General features: G+C 46.1%; 2 protein-coding genes across 2 annotated transcripts; both read right to left on the bottom strand.

Moving 5' to 3' along the window:
* Window positions 1-1,482, bottom strand: HOXA4 (homeobox A4). Its single transcript, XM_054633857.1, has 2 exons — window positions 894-1,482; window positions 1-342 (listed from the first exon to the last, which is right to left on the bottom strand). Exons 1-2 carry the CDS (start codon window positions 1,480-1,482, stop codon window positions 14-16), a joined length of 918 nt encoding a protein of 305 aa, XP_054489832.1. The 3' UTR covers window positions 1-13.
* An 11,990-nt stretch (window positions 1,483-13,472) lies between these two features.
* Window positions 13,473-15,275, bottom strand: HOXA5 (homeobox A5). The gene is made up of 2 exons (XM_054642381.1): window positions 14,714-15,275; window positions 13,473-13,723 (listed from the first exon to the last, which is right to left on the bottom strand). Exons 1-2 carry the CDS (start codon window positions 15,273-15,275, stop codon window positions 13,473-13,475), a joined length of 813 nt encoding a protein of 270 aa, XP_054498356.1.
* Window positions 15,276-15,600: the final 325 nt, after the last annotated feature.

The following is a 15,600-nucleotide window of genomic DNA, read 5'->3' on the forward strand; positions in this document are numbered from 1 at the left end:
CCAAAAACCGTATTTATAGCGCAGCTGCGTTGGGTGTAGCCCCATCGAGCGGATGGGGGTGGCCCTGTGTCTGTGCTTTGGACTGCTGGCTCAGTGTGGACTGGTTTGAGGAGCGCATCTTTGTGTTAGGCAGTTTATGGTCTTTCTTCCACTTCATGCGCCTGTTCTGGAACCAGATTTTGACCTGGCGCTCGGAGAGGCAGAGGGTGTGCGCGATCTCGATGCGTCGCCTTCTGGTCAGGTAGCGGTTGAAGTGAAACTCCTTCTCCAGCTCCAGGACCTGCTGTCTGGTGTAGGCAGTGCGAGACCTCTTGGGCTCCCCTCCGTTGTAATTGGGGTTGACTGAAACGTGCACACACAGGCACACACATACACACGCGGAGAGGAAAGAAGGAGAGGGGAAGGGATGGAACATAATCATTATATAATAACTTGACACCGGGTTCACATAAGATACATAAACGGCAAGAAAAATTGTTTCCCAGCCTATCGACAGTGGGGACAATCGAGGAGCAATAAAAAATGGTGATGGGCATTTGGGTTAGAAGAAAAGCTTCAAAGACACATGGCCCAGAGCCACTGCAGGGCAATTAAATTTATGGGGGCTATAATTACTGCCCTAACAGTTTGGCGTCTCGTAAATCTTTTGATAAAGGACCCCGGATACAAAAGGTTTCTCACTTTTTTCTTTTATTTTTTTCCCCCTTTTTTTTCTTTTCTTTTTTTTTTTTTTCCTTGATTTTTTTTTTCCTTTACTATTAGGAAACGCGGAGGGAGAAGGAGGGGGAAAAAAAAGCCACACACGCCACGACCCATCCCGGTCCCGGGAGCACCCTCCCCCCTTCCCTCCAGTGCAGGCGCATCCCCACCTCTCCCTGGCAAGGGCAACTCACCCGTGCTCACATGGATCTTCTTCATCCAGGGGTAGACCACCGGCTCCTTCCCCTTCAGCCCGGGCAGGCTCTTGTCGGGCAGCAGCGGACAGGCGGGCCCGGTGCCGGCCCCGGCGGCGGGGGCAGCTTCGCAGCGGCGCTGCAGGGCATGGCCTGGGAGCAGGGGCTGGGGCGGGCCGGGGTGGCCCTTGGCGGGCGGCGGCGGCGAGGCGCCCGGGGGCGGCTGCTCGGGGCCCGGGGCGGCGCTGCCGGCGCTGCTGTAGCTGTAGGGCGCCTGGGGGTAGGAGGGTGCCTGCGCGGGGTAGAGCGCCTCGGGAGGCGGCCCCGGCGGCCCCGGCGGCGCCGCGGGAGCCTGGTAGCCCGGTTCCCGGCGCGGCCGCGGGAAGTACTCGGGCAGCGCCGGGCCCGGGTGCGCGGCGTGCAGGTGCGGCGGCGGCGGCGGCGGCGGCGGCGGGGCGTGCGGGTGCGAGTGGTGCGGGTGGTAGCTGGCGGAGCTGCCGGCGCTGCCGCTGTGCTGCGTGTATTCCTCGCAGGGAGGGAATTTGGGCTCGATGTAGTTGGAGTTTATCAAAAACGAACTCATGGTCATTAATTTGTGAAGTGCAAAAATACTAATTTTTCTCGCGTTGTCGTTTTTCTGGGCTCGGCGAGGCCCCTCCCCTTCCCCCCCCCTTCCCTCCCTTCCCTCCCTCTCCCCCTCCCGCTGCTGTCAAGTGCTGCCGCTGCCAAAGTTTGGGCCTCCAGCCCTTCCCCCCCCCCCCCCCTCCTTCCCACTGCACTCCCCTCCCTTCCTCTCTTCCCACCCCTGGAGCGCCTACAACACACACAAACACACACCCGCGCACACACACACCCGCACCCCCCGCCGCCCCGCCACCACCTGACCGCCAGCGCCAATTACCGCGCGGGGCCGCGGACCCCGGATCAGGAAATGGAAGAGGGACGAGCGGCCGCAGGGCAGCTCCGCGCCCGCGGACCCTTGGCGGGGACCGCGCCTCCCCCACGGGCGGCGGCTGCCTGGCGAGGGAGCGCCCCGCGTCCGCTCCGCACCAGCATCCCCGGCTCCTCCCGCCCGCCGGCCCGGGCCGCGTCCAGCAGTCGCGGTGTCAAGCGAGATAAAACTAATCCGGCTTTGACAGTCTCCCACCCGCCCCGCCCGCCCCAGCACTTTTTGTGTCTTCGTTCTCCCGTGGGAGAGTGTAGGAAGCAGTGCGAGGAAGCGGAGCGCAGCCCAGCTGCGCGATCCGGAGGGAGGCAGGCATTGCACAAGGCGTTGCACAATCCTTTTGAACAAGCCCATCTCCAAACGCCGGGGCTGCGCGCAGGCAGAGGGCGGCAGCGGCTGTCGGGCACAGGCCACCGGCCACCCTCCAGCCTCTGTCCCCAGCGCCCCGCCGCTGCGGACCGCGGTGGCCGCGGGCTCCAGGGACAGCCTTGTGCCCCTTTGAAGCTGGGCTAATTGGAGGGAAAGTTAGAACGAAGGTCGCGGGGAGGCCGAGGAGAGTCCTCGAGGGGCTTGCGGGGTGTGAGGCATAGAGCAAACCTGAAAATAACGGGGAGCAGAGGGGGAAGGGAGAGGGGAAGACGGACACGACGGTATCAAACACTTCCTACCGGCGATTACAGGGCTCCCTGGGAGCATCCCTCCCCGCGGAGCAGAGCTTTCTGAACCACGAATTTAAGTCCGTTGGTTTGCCTCGTCTGGGGTTTATTTTTAATTTTCACTTCCATAAGAAATCGCTAGCGCCTTCGTAGCAGTAGCTCGTAAACCCTGGTGTAGGAGCGAGAGGGCACTCGGGCACATCTAGATTGCTAAAACTGAGACTGTTAACAGTATTTGCAGCTCAGGGGGAAACGAGGCAACCGCCCTGACCTTAGGTAATTGAAATTTGATGGTTAAACTAATTACGCTCTTATTCTAAGGGGAAAAAAAGTACTTATTGAAAGTCAGTTAGTCTGCCACATTTGGAGTAGGCGCGAACTTTTTCAGATTATTTTTTTTATCTGTACAGGAAAGAATATAAACAGATAGAAATATTTACCACACCCTTAGAGAATATAATTGCTGAGTGGCTAAATCTCATCTGCTGGTATGGGTAAATACTTCTAATATATCAAGCGTAAATATGATACAGTTTAGATCTTGCCTTCCTAAAGATATTACACTAACAGTTACCCTGGTTTAAATTCAGATTATTGTCTTTTGCAGTTTAATAGATAATGGATACATGCAATAAAATTCTATTTGAATATATATTCTATCTAACAAGACACACAGCGTATCGATTTATATTTTATCCACAGACACATAGGCACGCACGTTGCATGCGGCTTGTAATATGTTAGAACATTTCCAGCACTTGGGTATACTGGGGTACTTATCTAAACAATCACTCATTTCCTCCTACTATCGAATGTCTAATTTGTAAAGAGAGTTAAAACACATTTACTTACTCATTTCCAACAGCACATCTATGGAACTCTAACTAGAGTAATAGATAAGTTTCTCTATTTACTCTGCGTGGAGAGGAAATGCGGTTACACACACGCGGTTACACACAGAGACAGCCGCAACTGCTCAACAGCACACATTTGATAGAAAAGGGGAGATTGTTTTATTTAGATTCCAAACAACAAAACAACAGCAAACCCATTTCCTAAAAGAAAAAAAAAAGCTCCCATCTGCATGACTGTTAAAAATAAAAGACCGCCGAAGTCCGCCACGATAGCATTTTCCCGGTATAAAGAGATACATGCACACACAGAGACGCATACATACAAATACCTGCCGGCTAGCACCAGATGAATTACACTGGGGTATCGTAAATATTATCCTCGGCATAAGTCCTGAGGCTCTATGGCCGGAGCACTACAGCGGGCTGCCGTGTTCCCACGCCACAGTAAAACACAACGAGAAGTGTTGTCTCGGTTTGTAAGATCAGCGCTATATTGGGAGAGTTGACCGGGCTCTGCTTCATATTATTTACTGTGATTAGATCTCAAAGTTTCACCGTGCCCTTTTCTGCAGGAAGGCTCTGGCGCTTGGTTACAGAGAGAAGGACTCAATTTTGTATACGAGTGTAAATCTGCAAGGTGACCTGAGCTGCCCAGCTCAAGTCTGGCTTTTTCGTGTGGTTCTCTTAGTCTGTGAAGATGTGCTGAGGCAGGACCTCCAAAAGGCCTGTTCCGTGTCTTTCTGGTTTTGTTATCATAAACAAGAACCCAGCCAAGACCACCAAGTGTTATCTTGCACACGGCCATTTCGACATTTTACTGCAAGATTTATGGCTGTAATAAACAATCTCAAACCCTTTTTTCCCCCAGTACTTCCCTTTAACAAACTTGTACCATCACCCTAAGTTCTCAAAGAAAGAAAAGGATAGGATAAAATAGGCCAGCTCCCTTATTTTTCTAGAAGGACTAAAGGCTCGATTTCACTGGAGAAGGAGACTTCAATCAATTAATAAAGAAGCGAGAGTTTCCTGGCCGAGGCTGGCCGAGAATGGGATGGGGACAGCACTGGAATTAAGTTTAGAGGGACAGAGTAAATTTTCATGCACCAAGAAGAAGCAACTCAATACATACCGAAAGAGGGAGAAAAAGGGGATCCCTCTTTTTCTTGTGAAACAGGCAAGCATTCCTGTTACCCTCCACATACGCAGCTAAAACATAATTACCACGAAAGAGAAAATAATAATAACAACGGCAATAATAAGAATAGTAGTAGTAGTGTAATAATAATAATAATAATAATAATAATAATAATAATAATAATAATAATAATAATAATAATAATAATTCAAGTCAACCTCTTGCCTTGCCGGGCATCCTCCACCGAGAGCGGTAGGAGGAGGAAGAATCGCACTAGCAGCCTGGTTTGACTTTGATTTGAACCATTTTGAATATATTTAGTCCCAGCTTTCCCCTCTTGAATGCGAGGCTGTCCCAAGTTTCAAAGTGACCGAAAAGTGACACCGTGTGCATTTTGTTTCTTATTAATCTTACACATTGACAGTCTTTGTTAAATAACAAGGCGTGCCCTTCACCAGGCGACATTTTCATATTTGTTAGACGCGGTGACCTGAAGTTCACCTCGGCCTTGGACTTAGTTTTTCTAAAAGGTCTATAACAGTGTCTTTTAGATAGCAGGGTGCTTTGCCCAGGTCACTTCTTCTAAGGGAAAAATAAGAAAAAAATCGAGGGAAAATGTAAACGTTATGGAATGTATCGACTGTATTCCTTTCTTTGTTCCTGGGAATGATACAGCCCCGAGGCTGCTCCTGCCTCCGCGGATGAGAGCGTCCTTCCCGATGGGCGCTGCCGGGGCAATGTTGGCATTTTTGCCCCAAGTTCAGCATTTGATAAAAGCGATGGTTTCCCTGGCATTGGGGCTCCTCTTAACAACGGGATGGTTGGCGGGGTTTGGTCACCCTGTCCTGGTGCGCTTAAATAAACACACGTAAAATGTGATTTGTGCCCGGATTTTAAATGAATGGTCTTTTGAGCAGACCTTCCACGCCAGAGAGCAGCGTGCTGAATGCAGAGAGTGAAAGGACAGAAAGAGTTCGTCTCAAATTATTAACTGAACTGTCCTGTTGTAGCCCGTTGGCTTTTTTTTTTTTTTTTTTTGGGGGGGGGGGAAGGGGGAAACAATTTAAACAATAATTGAAAAGAGTCAATATTTATGTAAGTCGCGGTTTCAACTCCTTTGAAATTATTCTCATTGATATTTTTATTCTAAACCAGATTTAAAATATGGAATTCGGACCACTAATTGTTTTAGTGAGGAAGTAAATGGATTTCTGTCACCTACTCTAGAGTAAGCCGGTTATAGTAACAGCTTTCATTCTGGGTATATCAAAGACGCATTGTTATTCTTGGAAACAATCCGCCTGCTATTCTCTAACAAAATAGATATTTGGCTACGGTTTTTAGCTTGTTATCAGGCTTCGCTCTTACACCAAATAAATAGTCTGGATGTGAAAGGTTATATACTATCTCCAGAGCGGGCAGGCTCCCTAAACGTGCAGTGCCAGGGCTCGCTACAAGTGAGCAGCAGCAACAACTTGTGAACAGCGTCTGCACGCCGAGCAAACACTTGCATTACACACTTTCCAGGCTTCAGCAGGTACTTTAGGCACAATCTCCGATAATCACTTTGGCTAATCTGATATCTAACCTCTCGCGTACTTGTTCCCAAGATACAGCGCTCGCCTGCCACGATCCAGCTGTGTCTCTGGCAAATAATTCACGCGTACCAGTTACACAGAGGCCGGTGTAGGCTGCTGCCTTGGGGGTGGAAAGGCAGCAATGCGTGGCTGGGGGTGAGGTGCGCTCTTTCTCGGATTTCCTTGTCGCACTGTCGCCTCCTCCACACCTTTCAGGTCTGATTATGGCTATATTCGAGTATCCTTTCCCTCTTCCACCGACCCCTCAGCCTTAAAATTTCAAGCTGAATCCCGTCTGCGATGATGTCCTCCAAAATGAATTTGCTTGAGCAATATTGGCTAGTTCTCCCTGCAGACACGTCTAACCAAGGAGCTAAAGCTTTTACTCAGAGGCGGCACTGGGAACAAAAAAATCCCAGCAATGTGGGAATCTCTCCGCGCAAAGAAATTCCACTAAACTTTTTCTTGGAAGGGTGAAGAGGGGTGGGTGGCGAGAGGAAAAACAACGCGTCCTACTCCCAATTTCGCTGGGAACTGCCGCCTCGGGTAATTCCAGAAGGCTGTGAGAACCCTCCAAATCACGGAGAGGCGCAGGGGGCCAGCTTCTCCGTAATATTTTCCATGGGTATCGCACCACAGCTCCACCGCTCCGCATTTTAAACGAGCTCCTTCGGACCAAACATATAGCCCGTATTATCTCCGGCATGTCCTGTTTAAGCACAGTTTAGCGGTCGCTACAGAAATGAGAGCAAAAACAAAGACGCGGCTAGGATCGATACACGCGTTAATAGCTTCGCTCCTATCTTATCTTCCTGCCATTTTGCAAAGTGAGAAGGCTTAACATTAAACCTCTTAGAGTAGGTTATTATATAATAAACAAGGGTGAGGCATTTTGCTACCTGACTTTCGGAGGAGGCAACACCAGTGGCTTCTGTGGGGGTAACACGCGTGTTTACCTGCCGCGGCTGAACCCGAGATATTCAGACACAAATGTGGCTGATAATTCAAGATGAAATACAACGTGTATTACTCTTGAAAAGAGGAATTTTCTATCCTTTCCTTGGTAATTGAGGTCATTCAGCCAGTAGGGTTCACCTGGAGTCCATACTGTGATACACACGTAACTCAAAGCTATTTTATCTTTTGTGCTGATAGTCAAGATCTCGGCTATAACATTGACATCAAACTCTGTCTGGGCGAATGACTAAGAGTGGTGCAAAACGTAAACTTTTGACCCTCAACTTTTTGACCTGCAGTTGTAACGCCCTTAACCACAAAGATATACAAAAGCTATGCAGCTTCTTTTAGGAGTAAGAGACTCGCACTGTTTGTTTCAATACTTCTGCTTGTTTCCCCCAGCTTTCTAAGGGCTCTCTTTTTTATTGTTGCTTTTTTTTTTCCTTCTTGCTGCTGAGAAATCGGATACTTTTGCATTTTTAATCGGTTTTTTTTCCTTTTTCTTAATCTCTCAGCTTTGTAAAATGCTGTTAGATCAGTTTGCACAGCCTTTCGGCAGCGTTGGAGGGAAGCCTGTTACTCAAAGGCGCTAAATGGTTACAATTGCAGGTGAATTGCTGGGTAAGTTCCGGGCGTGAGGTTGGAAGGAATGGAACGACGAGCGTTGGGGGAAAAGCTGCAGCTCTCTGCTGAAGGGTTTTAGTCATTTCTCCTTGATTTAAACATAAAGAAACAAGTCTAATTGTTTGCGAAGCCTTGTCTAGGCAAACGAGTTGACTGTGAACTTGGTCTAAAGCGAGCTCTGCTGGTGATTCCTAGGGTGTGCAGATTTATCTTTTCTGCATTTACTTAACCTGGCAGTGAACTGCATGGGCTGCCATTTATTATCCGGAGACAGACTTCACCTCAAGCAAGGACTGTTCCACAAAATTGCAATAATTACCCAATAACCTTCATAGCAAATATTATTATTGAAAAGACATTTTTTGGGGGGAGGGGATATAGAAAAGATTCCTTTTGCGTGTTATAAGGCAAAATCCATGCAAATTTTACACGATCTCTATGTCAGATTTGAAATTGTTTGTGCGCATAGCTACAGGAACATGTGACCGGGGTGGTCCATGAGTATTTGCCTTACAGAGAGACATTAGTGAAGATGCTTTAATTTGAAAGGGATAATATCTTCAAAGATGACCAGAAGATTGTGGGAACTGTGGTTTTCCGCTCTAGCTAGTAACCCTAGCCTCAAATCCGGGAGATTTTGAGGGCAGAAAGAGAAAGGACTAAGAAAGCAAACGACATTTTAACTTGGTCAAGAGATTTACTCGTGTCTGCATTAAATGCGTCAAATCTGTATTTACGGGGAGGGAAAACGCATTGCTCCCGTATTCAGCGTTAGAAATCGAAACCTCCTGATCTCCTCCCTCATGATCGGTTTCATTCAATTTCCCATGGAGCAAATTGCAAACTCCTCTATTGTCACCTTTACACAGATACACACATATTACGTGTAAGGAAATGGCAGAATAATAATTTCCTTGTTCTGAAATTAGGGCATTTGCATGGTTTAGACAAGGCTGTAGAGCTGTAATTTACGGATGAATTTCCATTGGATTGTTACACTCCTGGTTTAGAGAAAGTTAAGTCTTGCAAAGTCACCAGTTCCACACATTAGGAGAGCTGCCTAATCTTTAATTGGTTTTACACTTAGACATGAGACACTAGAGGCAAGTATTTCTTTCAAAGGATTAAGTAAACTATTTCAAATCTCAGAACGCAACGTGCCATTCCTAAAATAGAAAAAAAACTTGCACTTATTAATCCGCTAAACTCATCAGAAAAATAAGGTGTGCAGATACCTCTCGCCTGACTCCCAGGTATAATTTCCCATGACATTTTCCCTCGGAAAACAATTCGGATCTGGGATTATTTTCGCAGAGTTCGGCAGTCTGGGCTCGTTTGAATTTCAAATTTCAAAGCGTATTAGGAAATCTTAACTCATTTCTGTATTTGAATGGTTTCAACTGTGATGCTTAATACAGGGCAGGGCCAGAAACAGGGTGAAGTTGTGATTTCTAGCTAACTTTCTTTTGTTGCTAGTGTTTTTTGCAGTACAGGCGGGCTCATATGCTTCTGGACCTAGGGATATTTTTCTTTTCCATAGTTCTTGAACTACTGTACATTGTTTTGTGTGGGATATGGTCCAGAAGCCACATTCAAAAATGTGGAAAATACACAGTAGCAAATCTTTTCACTCTAGGCAATGAAAAATTACAATCCAGGATGATATCCAGGATCCTAAAATATTAGTCCAACGGGCGTCCGTGCGTGCTTGTATATTAGCCAGTTAATTCAAATAGGGCAGTGTTATTAAATACTGAGTAATCATGAGCTGTTTGTGTCTGATATAATTCCCATCTACAAGCAAAGGGTTTTCCTTGGAAAACGACCTATATATAAATGAGGACCAAACTTTTAAGGGTTTTTCATGCCTTGCCTCAAACTATAAAATTTTATGGCATTTGGTATAATATAATACACGCCTATCATATACAACTTTCTGATATTCCTATTGACGAAAATGTGTCAACTAGAGTACTATAAAATCTCCAGCTGTTTAAAAGGAAATTATTTTCAAATGTGCATTTGGATATGCTCTTTTAAAGCCTTTCTCATTTTTTTAATATGAAATATATGCAGATGTGTTTGTTTAGTGCTGACAGGAAGGATCGACAGACACAAAGGCATCAGACTCTATTTATCTTCCGAAAGGGTTGACTTTAAATATTAAATGCTTTTAAAACTGAGCTCTTTGGGATGAACCTACCTTAGATACTACCATTTTACCATTTCTTTAAAGATAAATAAATTAAAAATAGGGATCAGTCAGCAATATGCAGACTTTGCAGAGGTACACAACAACCTTACCCTCCTAAAACCCTGCGCCTTTCTCCCATTTTTCCTCACAGTAGCCAAACCAGCCTAAACCACAACATTCAAATGGCATAGCACTAGCAAAATAAAACAAAGCCCATCTCTCTCTCACATCAAACCACTCAATTCTTTTGCAAACCCGACTTTATGACACATAAAAGAAAACAATGCAATCTGCTGAATCAATGTTACTCTAAACCTGTGCAGAGAAAGAGATACCCACAGCTGGTTTGGAGAGATAGATAGATAGATAGATAGATAGATAGATAGATAGATAGATAGATAGATAGATAGATAATAGGCAATTCTCAGAATTCTACCATAGCCCCTGACTAGTCTGTTTATACCCCCCGAGATCACTCGCCAAAGTAACAGCTCTGAGGATAAGGATCAGGCCTTAATGCTACCCGGAGAAAGATAGAGTTCCTTTCACCCTTTCATTCAAGTCCTGGAAATTCAAAGACTGAAGTTAAATCCGGCCATAAAGTTTATTGCTGAGTAATCACACTCTAGTGAGAACAGTCCACTTAAATAAAAAGAATGTTGAAGTAAACACGCAGCTGGGGCCTACCCCACAATGGCAGCCAGCAATATAAGGCAGAAAGGGAGAGAGCAGAGCTAGGGGGATATTTACAATCTTCAATAAACCAAGCCCGTATTTCATAATTTGCAGCACTCTAATGACCTGTAGTCTCTTGTATTAATGCTACAAGTTACAGTCAATTGGTTCGCTTTAAAAAAAAAAAAAAAAGGAAGTCACAGGAACCTATATATGTGTACACACCCTTTGTGTACATGAATACACCAATATCAGACACATATATGCATCTGCACGGCTTTACACAGACGTACAAACTGATTTGTACATGCAGGCACACATGAATATAATTTAAATACATTTATATTTCTGCAGTTACGTATAGAACCGGGAAAAAGTTCCAGCAGCGTTATAAATGCTCACCCCCAAAACACACTACACACTCACAGATGCACATATACACACAGCTAAAGCTTTCTGCACAACCCAATGCAGAAAATATGTATCTAAACACTCCAGTACAGTCTGTGCCATTTTAATACTGGCTCTGATGTGCAACATATTTCACCAATCCAAAGATTATTACCATATCATCACGCCTCCAACTCTATCATGCCTCCATAAGATACTGCCCAGATAATATCAAGCCCAATCTATTTTGTTTCTCCCCTTTTTTAATCGCCTGCAGTAACTACTCTTTGCTAAACAAAACCTCTCCAAACTTGGAGAGTCTATTGGAGCAAAGGAAGTAATTATCTTCTGCGGTAGTCAAAGTGATTAAAGCTAGGCCCCAAAATCCATCTCTGCCAAAGTCGCTTATTGTGGTTTACTTTGATTTGATCGTTAAAATAGAGAGCTAGCTGCTGCGAGTGAAGGGATGGGGGGAGGTATTTGCAGCGCAACCTGGATCATTAGTGCTTGATCCTGCCTCTCGGGCTCGGTGGGACCGTCCTGAAAACCTCCAGGCGGAGAGGAAGGGAAAGAGAAAGAGAAAGAAAGAGAGAGGCGAGAGGCAGCGAGAGCGAGCAGGAGCCTCGGCTTCCCCACTGTACAAATAAACTTTAAGGAACTTGTGCACAAAACTTACCTTTGACTTGCAAGGAGCCATTTTTCACATAGTACTGAGAACTTGTGGTTTGGATACTTCTGTCCCTAAACCTGACAATTTGAATGGCCAGGAGGCACACGTAGCCTGCAAAAGAGTCAAATGAAGTCCAGCGTCAGTGAGATTATATGTTATGTGGTATATAATGTTGGATGTCAACTCCCCAAAACCATAAAACTTACTTTAATGGCACCACGTGACTTTTTATAGCCAGTGAGCCTATCTGTCTGTGCTATGGATGATTTTACGATCTAATTCATAGACAAAACCCTATTCATTTGGCACCCAAATGTCATATAGCCGGAACTGGGGCTTATAAAGTTTACTGTTTTATAACTTTTAAGGGAAGGCATCAATGTAACCAGTCAGTAAATGTGCAAATCTTTAGTTGCTCTTAGAAGCTCAGAAGAGTTAACCATTCAAGCTCTGATGGGGTAAGTAACATTACGTTTATAGCAAACTAATTCTAGCGAAGAAAACCAAAAATCTTTAAAGGGTGAAGAGTGGGAATGTGGCTAGAGAGGATTACTAATAGGCGCAGAGGGCTTGGACATGGCTGTCCTAAAATATATTTAATGAAACCACAGGAGAAATTCTAGAGCGATGCAAACACACCCTGGAGTTCGCAGCGTATTTTAACAAAGCACATGTTTTGGGGTTTGGGTTGTGGGGTTTTTTTGTTGTTTTTTTTTTTTTTTTTCCCTTTGGTTTTTTTTTTTTTTTTTTTTTTTAATTTCAACCATCAGCAAACAGTTAACAGTTGATTCAGCCACAAAGGGTGTTGATTGTGATCCTGCGATGCAGCTTTCCACCTAGCGAGAAACAAGTAAGGAAGAACTTATGGTCAAACTTTCAATTAAAAATACTGGTAGTGGACAATTGCAGCATCCACCATATGCAACGTGCAGCAGGAGCCAGGTAAAATATTACAACAAACTCTGCACGGGCTAATTTTTTTTTTTTTTTTTCTTTTTCAGAGGCAAATCAGGAAGCACAACTTCTTGCTTTGCACAAACCAGATCACAAAAACTTTACAATAGAAAGTTTATTTTTTTGTTGATTTCCAGTCAGGTTTTTTTTAAAAACAAATAATAATAATAATAATAATTAAAAAAAAAAAAGCTGATCACAGTTTGCTCAAACAGCCAGACTTTGACTATATTTGTAACTTTGTTCACAAAAAACATACATCACAGAAGCTGCGCTTAATAAGAGCCACTTCTAAGAGTTCGTGCAAAGAGTCATATACAAAGGCACAGCAAGGACATACTGCTTGGAATCACAGTTTTCGTCACAGATTCACTATTCACTACACGTAGGACAAGTTCAGTTGATTTCATCATTTCACCTCTACAACAGCATTAATTACACAGGAATTATATAGGTAGTTTGAATAAAAATATTTTTAACAGCTTGGAGCTATACAGACATTAACACTTGACCACACATGCACAGTTAAGCAGGTTGAGTGCAACACATAACATTTGTACTAAACCGGGGGAGGGTTTCCTTTCTCTCTCTCCTTTTTTTTTTTAACTTCTTTTTTTTCCTTTTTGTTCTTTTTTGTTTAGTTTTGTTTTGTTTTAACAGTTACTTCAAGTAACACAGCTCGCTTCATATAAATAAGTTAAAACATCTATTATTTTTTTCAAGACAAAGCCATTCAAGACAAAGAAATGTACGATAAAAGCAGATCTACTTATACACGCGAGAGAATGGTAATAAACAGGCTCATGATTAAAAGATGAATAAGGGCGACAAGAACAGGGTTTCTTCACAGAAGTAACACAAGGAAGTTTTAGAAAGTCAACTTAGTACTGACATGAGACGACGCAGGGTCAGCTAATACTGCTCAGTACTTTTAATTGATCAAACGCTTAGGGACGGAATGCCCCTCCTGCAGCTGCCATGCTCATACTTTTCAGCTTATTATCCTTTTTCCATTTCATTCTCCTGTTTTGGAACCAGATCTTTATTTGTCTCTCTGAGAGGCAAAGAGCATGTGCTATTTCAATCCTTCTTCTGCGGGTCAGGTATCTATTGAAGTGAAATTCCTTTTCGAGCTCCAAGGTCTGATAGCGGGTGTAAGCAGTCCGAGCCCTTTTCCCTTCTGGTCCCCCTATGTTGTCTGGAAGAGAAAAGTACATGATTTAGATTCTCAGCAGCCTCTCAGAGCCTTCGTGTCTCATTGCAGCTACCAGCAACCAGGACCGTTATTCTCAGTCCTGCTTTGGTTTTGTTTCTGGTTTGGATAAACGCTCAACAAGTTTCCCCCTCCAGCCCCTCTTAGGAAAGGCTTGGGGGAGGGGGATTTGGTAGTCTCGGTAAGTTTTCGCTTGGATTTGCGATTCGATTTTTTATAATTTAATTTTTTTTCAGTTTCTTTTTTTTTTTTTTTAATTTTTTGATAAGGTTAGTTCTCCCCCATGCCTCCCCCAGCTAAACTGATTTGGAGGATGTCTCTGCTGATAGCTGGGTTTTCAGAGCTGAGAGAGCAAAGCTGAAGCGTGCAGCCCTTTCCCACGGCTGAGCTGGGGAAGGCTCTGGGAGGCAGCGAGCCTCCGGCCGCTCTCCCAGCAGCGAGGGCAGGGCAGGTACACGGGGCTGAAAGTTGCTTTGCTCCCCCGCTTTGCCCCTCGAGCCCTCTACCCCGAGTTTGGGGCGACTCGCCCTGCCCCCTCCCCCACGGCTTCCCAGCAGTGAAAACTGCCCTTCTCGCCCTTTCCTATTCTCTTTTTAATATGTCTAAGCAAAATAAATGGGGTCAGCCGCGCCGTTCCCACTGGAAGGTCCCCCATTCAGAGGAGAGCCGGGAGCAGCCTCTGCTCCCGATCTCCCTTCGGCAAGGCGCCTTCTACTCCCCCCGCCGGCGCTGGGAGCCAGGCGGGCGGTGTTTTCGGGGCCGAGAGGTTTTTTTTTTTTTTTCCTTTCGGGGGGGACTCGCCCAGAGAAGGGAGCGTGCTTCCCTGCGAGCAGAGTTGTGGTGTGCGGGGAGACTGCCCGCTCTCACGCCCTCCTCTCCCCCTCTCCCCGACCTTGCTCGGCGCAGCCACCCGGTTTACATTAAATCCTCCTTTTCCTCCAGAGAAATAAAGAAAGAACAGGGTATTTGCTTTACCATGACTTATGTGCAGTTTTCGCATCCAGGGGTAGATCTGGGGCTGTGAAGGCTGGGCTGTGCTTTGGTCGGTCGGGGCACTTGCCTGCTCGCTGCTTGCTGGAGTGTCTTCCTCAGTCCCAGACGAGGTGCCAACCCCGTCTCTGCTGATGTGCGTGTTGCTGCTGGAATTGGACGAAGTGCTGGTGGAGTTGGCGAGGGAGTTTTTCACCCCGTGGTGACTCTCGCTGACAGGCGAACCGGCCACGGCGGTGCAGGGCAGAGGGTCAGGGGGAGGCGAGTGGGAAGACGTCGCGGGCTGGTTGTACCTGGGCTCTGTCGAGGCAGAGGTGGTGTTGGCCGGGTAACTGCGGGGTCTCTCATTGGCACCAAAGTGAGTGGAAGCAGAGCGCCCGACGCTGAGGTCCATGCCATTGTAGCCGTATCCGTACCTGCCGGAGTGCATGCTGGCGGAGTCCCTGTATTGCTCGCTCACCGAGCTGTGATCTCCATAATTATGTAACTGGTAGTCCGGGCCATTTGGATAGCGACCGCAAAATGAGTTTACAAAATAAGAGCTCATTTGTTTTTTGATATGTGTGCTTGATTTGTGGCTCTTGGTCGTTTTGTGCGTCTATAGCACCCTTGCACAATTTATGATGAATTATGGAAATGACTGGGACATGTACTTGGTTCCCTCCTACGTAGGCACCCAAATATGGGGTACGGCTTCACATCACGTGCTTTTGTTGTCCAGTCGTAAATCCTGCCTGATGACCTCTAGAGGTAAACTCGTGCACTGGTGGGGGAGCTGGGAGGGCGCGGGCGGCCCGGGGCGCGCCTCCCGTGCGCGCCGCCGCCGCCGCCGCCCGCCCGTCCGCCGGCCTCCAGCGCCACCCGCTGGCGGC

Source organism: Agelaius phoeniceus, chromosome 1 (genome assembly GCF_051311805.1).
Source record: "Agelaius phoeniceus isolate bAgePho1 chromosome 1, bAgePho1.hap1, whole genome shotgun sequence".
Taxonomy (NCBI): domain Eukaryota; kingdom Metazoa; phylum Chordata; class Aves; order Passeriformes; family Icteridae; genus Agelaius; species Agelaius phoeniceus.

Coding starts and splice junctions, on each gene's coding strand:
- HOXA4 (XM_054633857.1), bottom strand. CDS start 1,482: ATGACCATGAGTTCGTTTTTGATAAACTCCAACTACATCGAGCCCAAA. Junction 343..893: donor GAAGATCCATGTGAGCACGG/GTGAGTTGCCCT, acceptor TGCACGTTTCAG/TCAACCCCAATTACAACGGA.
- HOXA5 (XM_054642381.1), bottom strand. CDS start 15,275: ATGAGCTCTTATTTTGTAAACTCATTTTGCGGTCGCTATCCAAATGGC. Junction 13,724..14,713: donor AAAACTGCACATAAGTCATG/GTAAAGCAAATA, acceptor TTTCTCTTCCAG/ACAACATAGGGGGACCAGAA.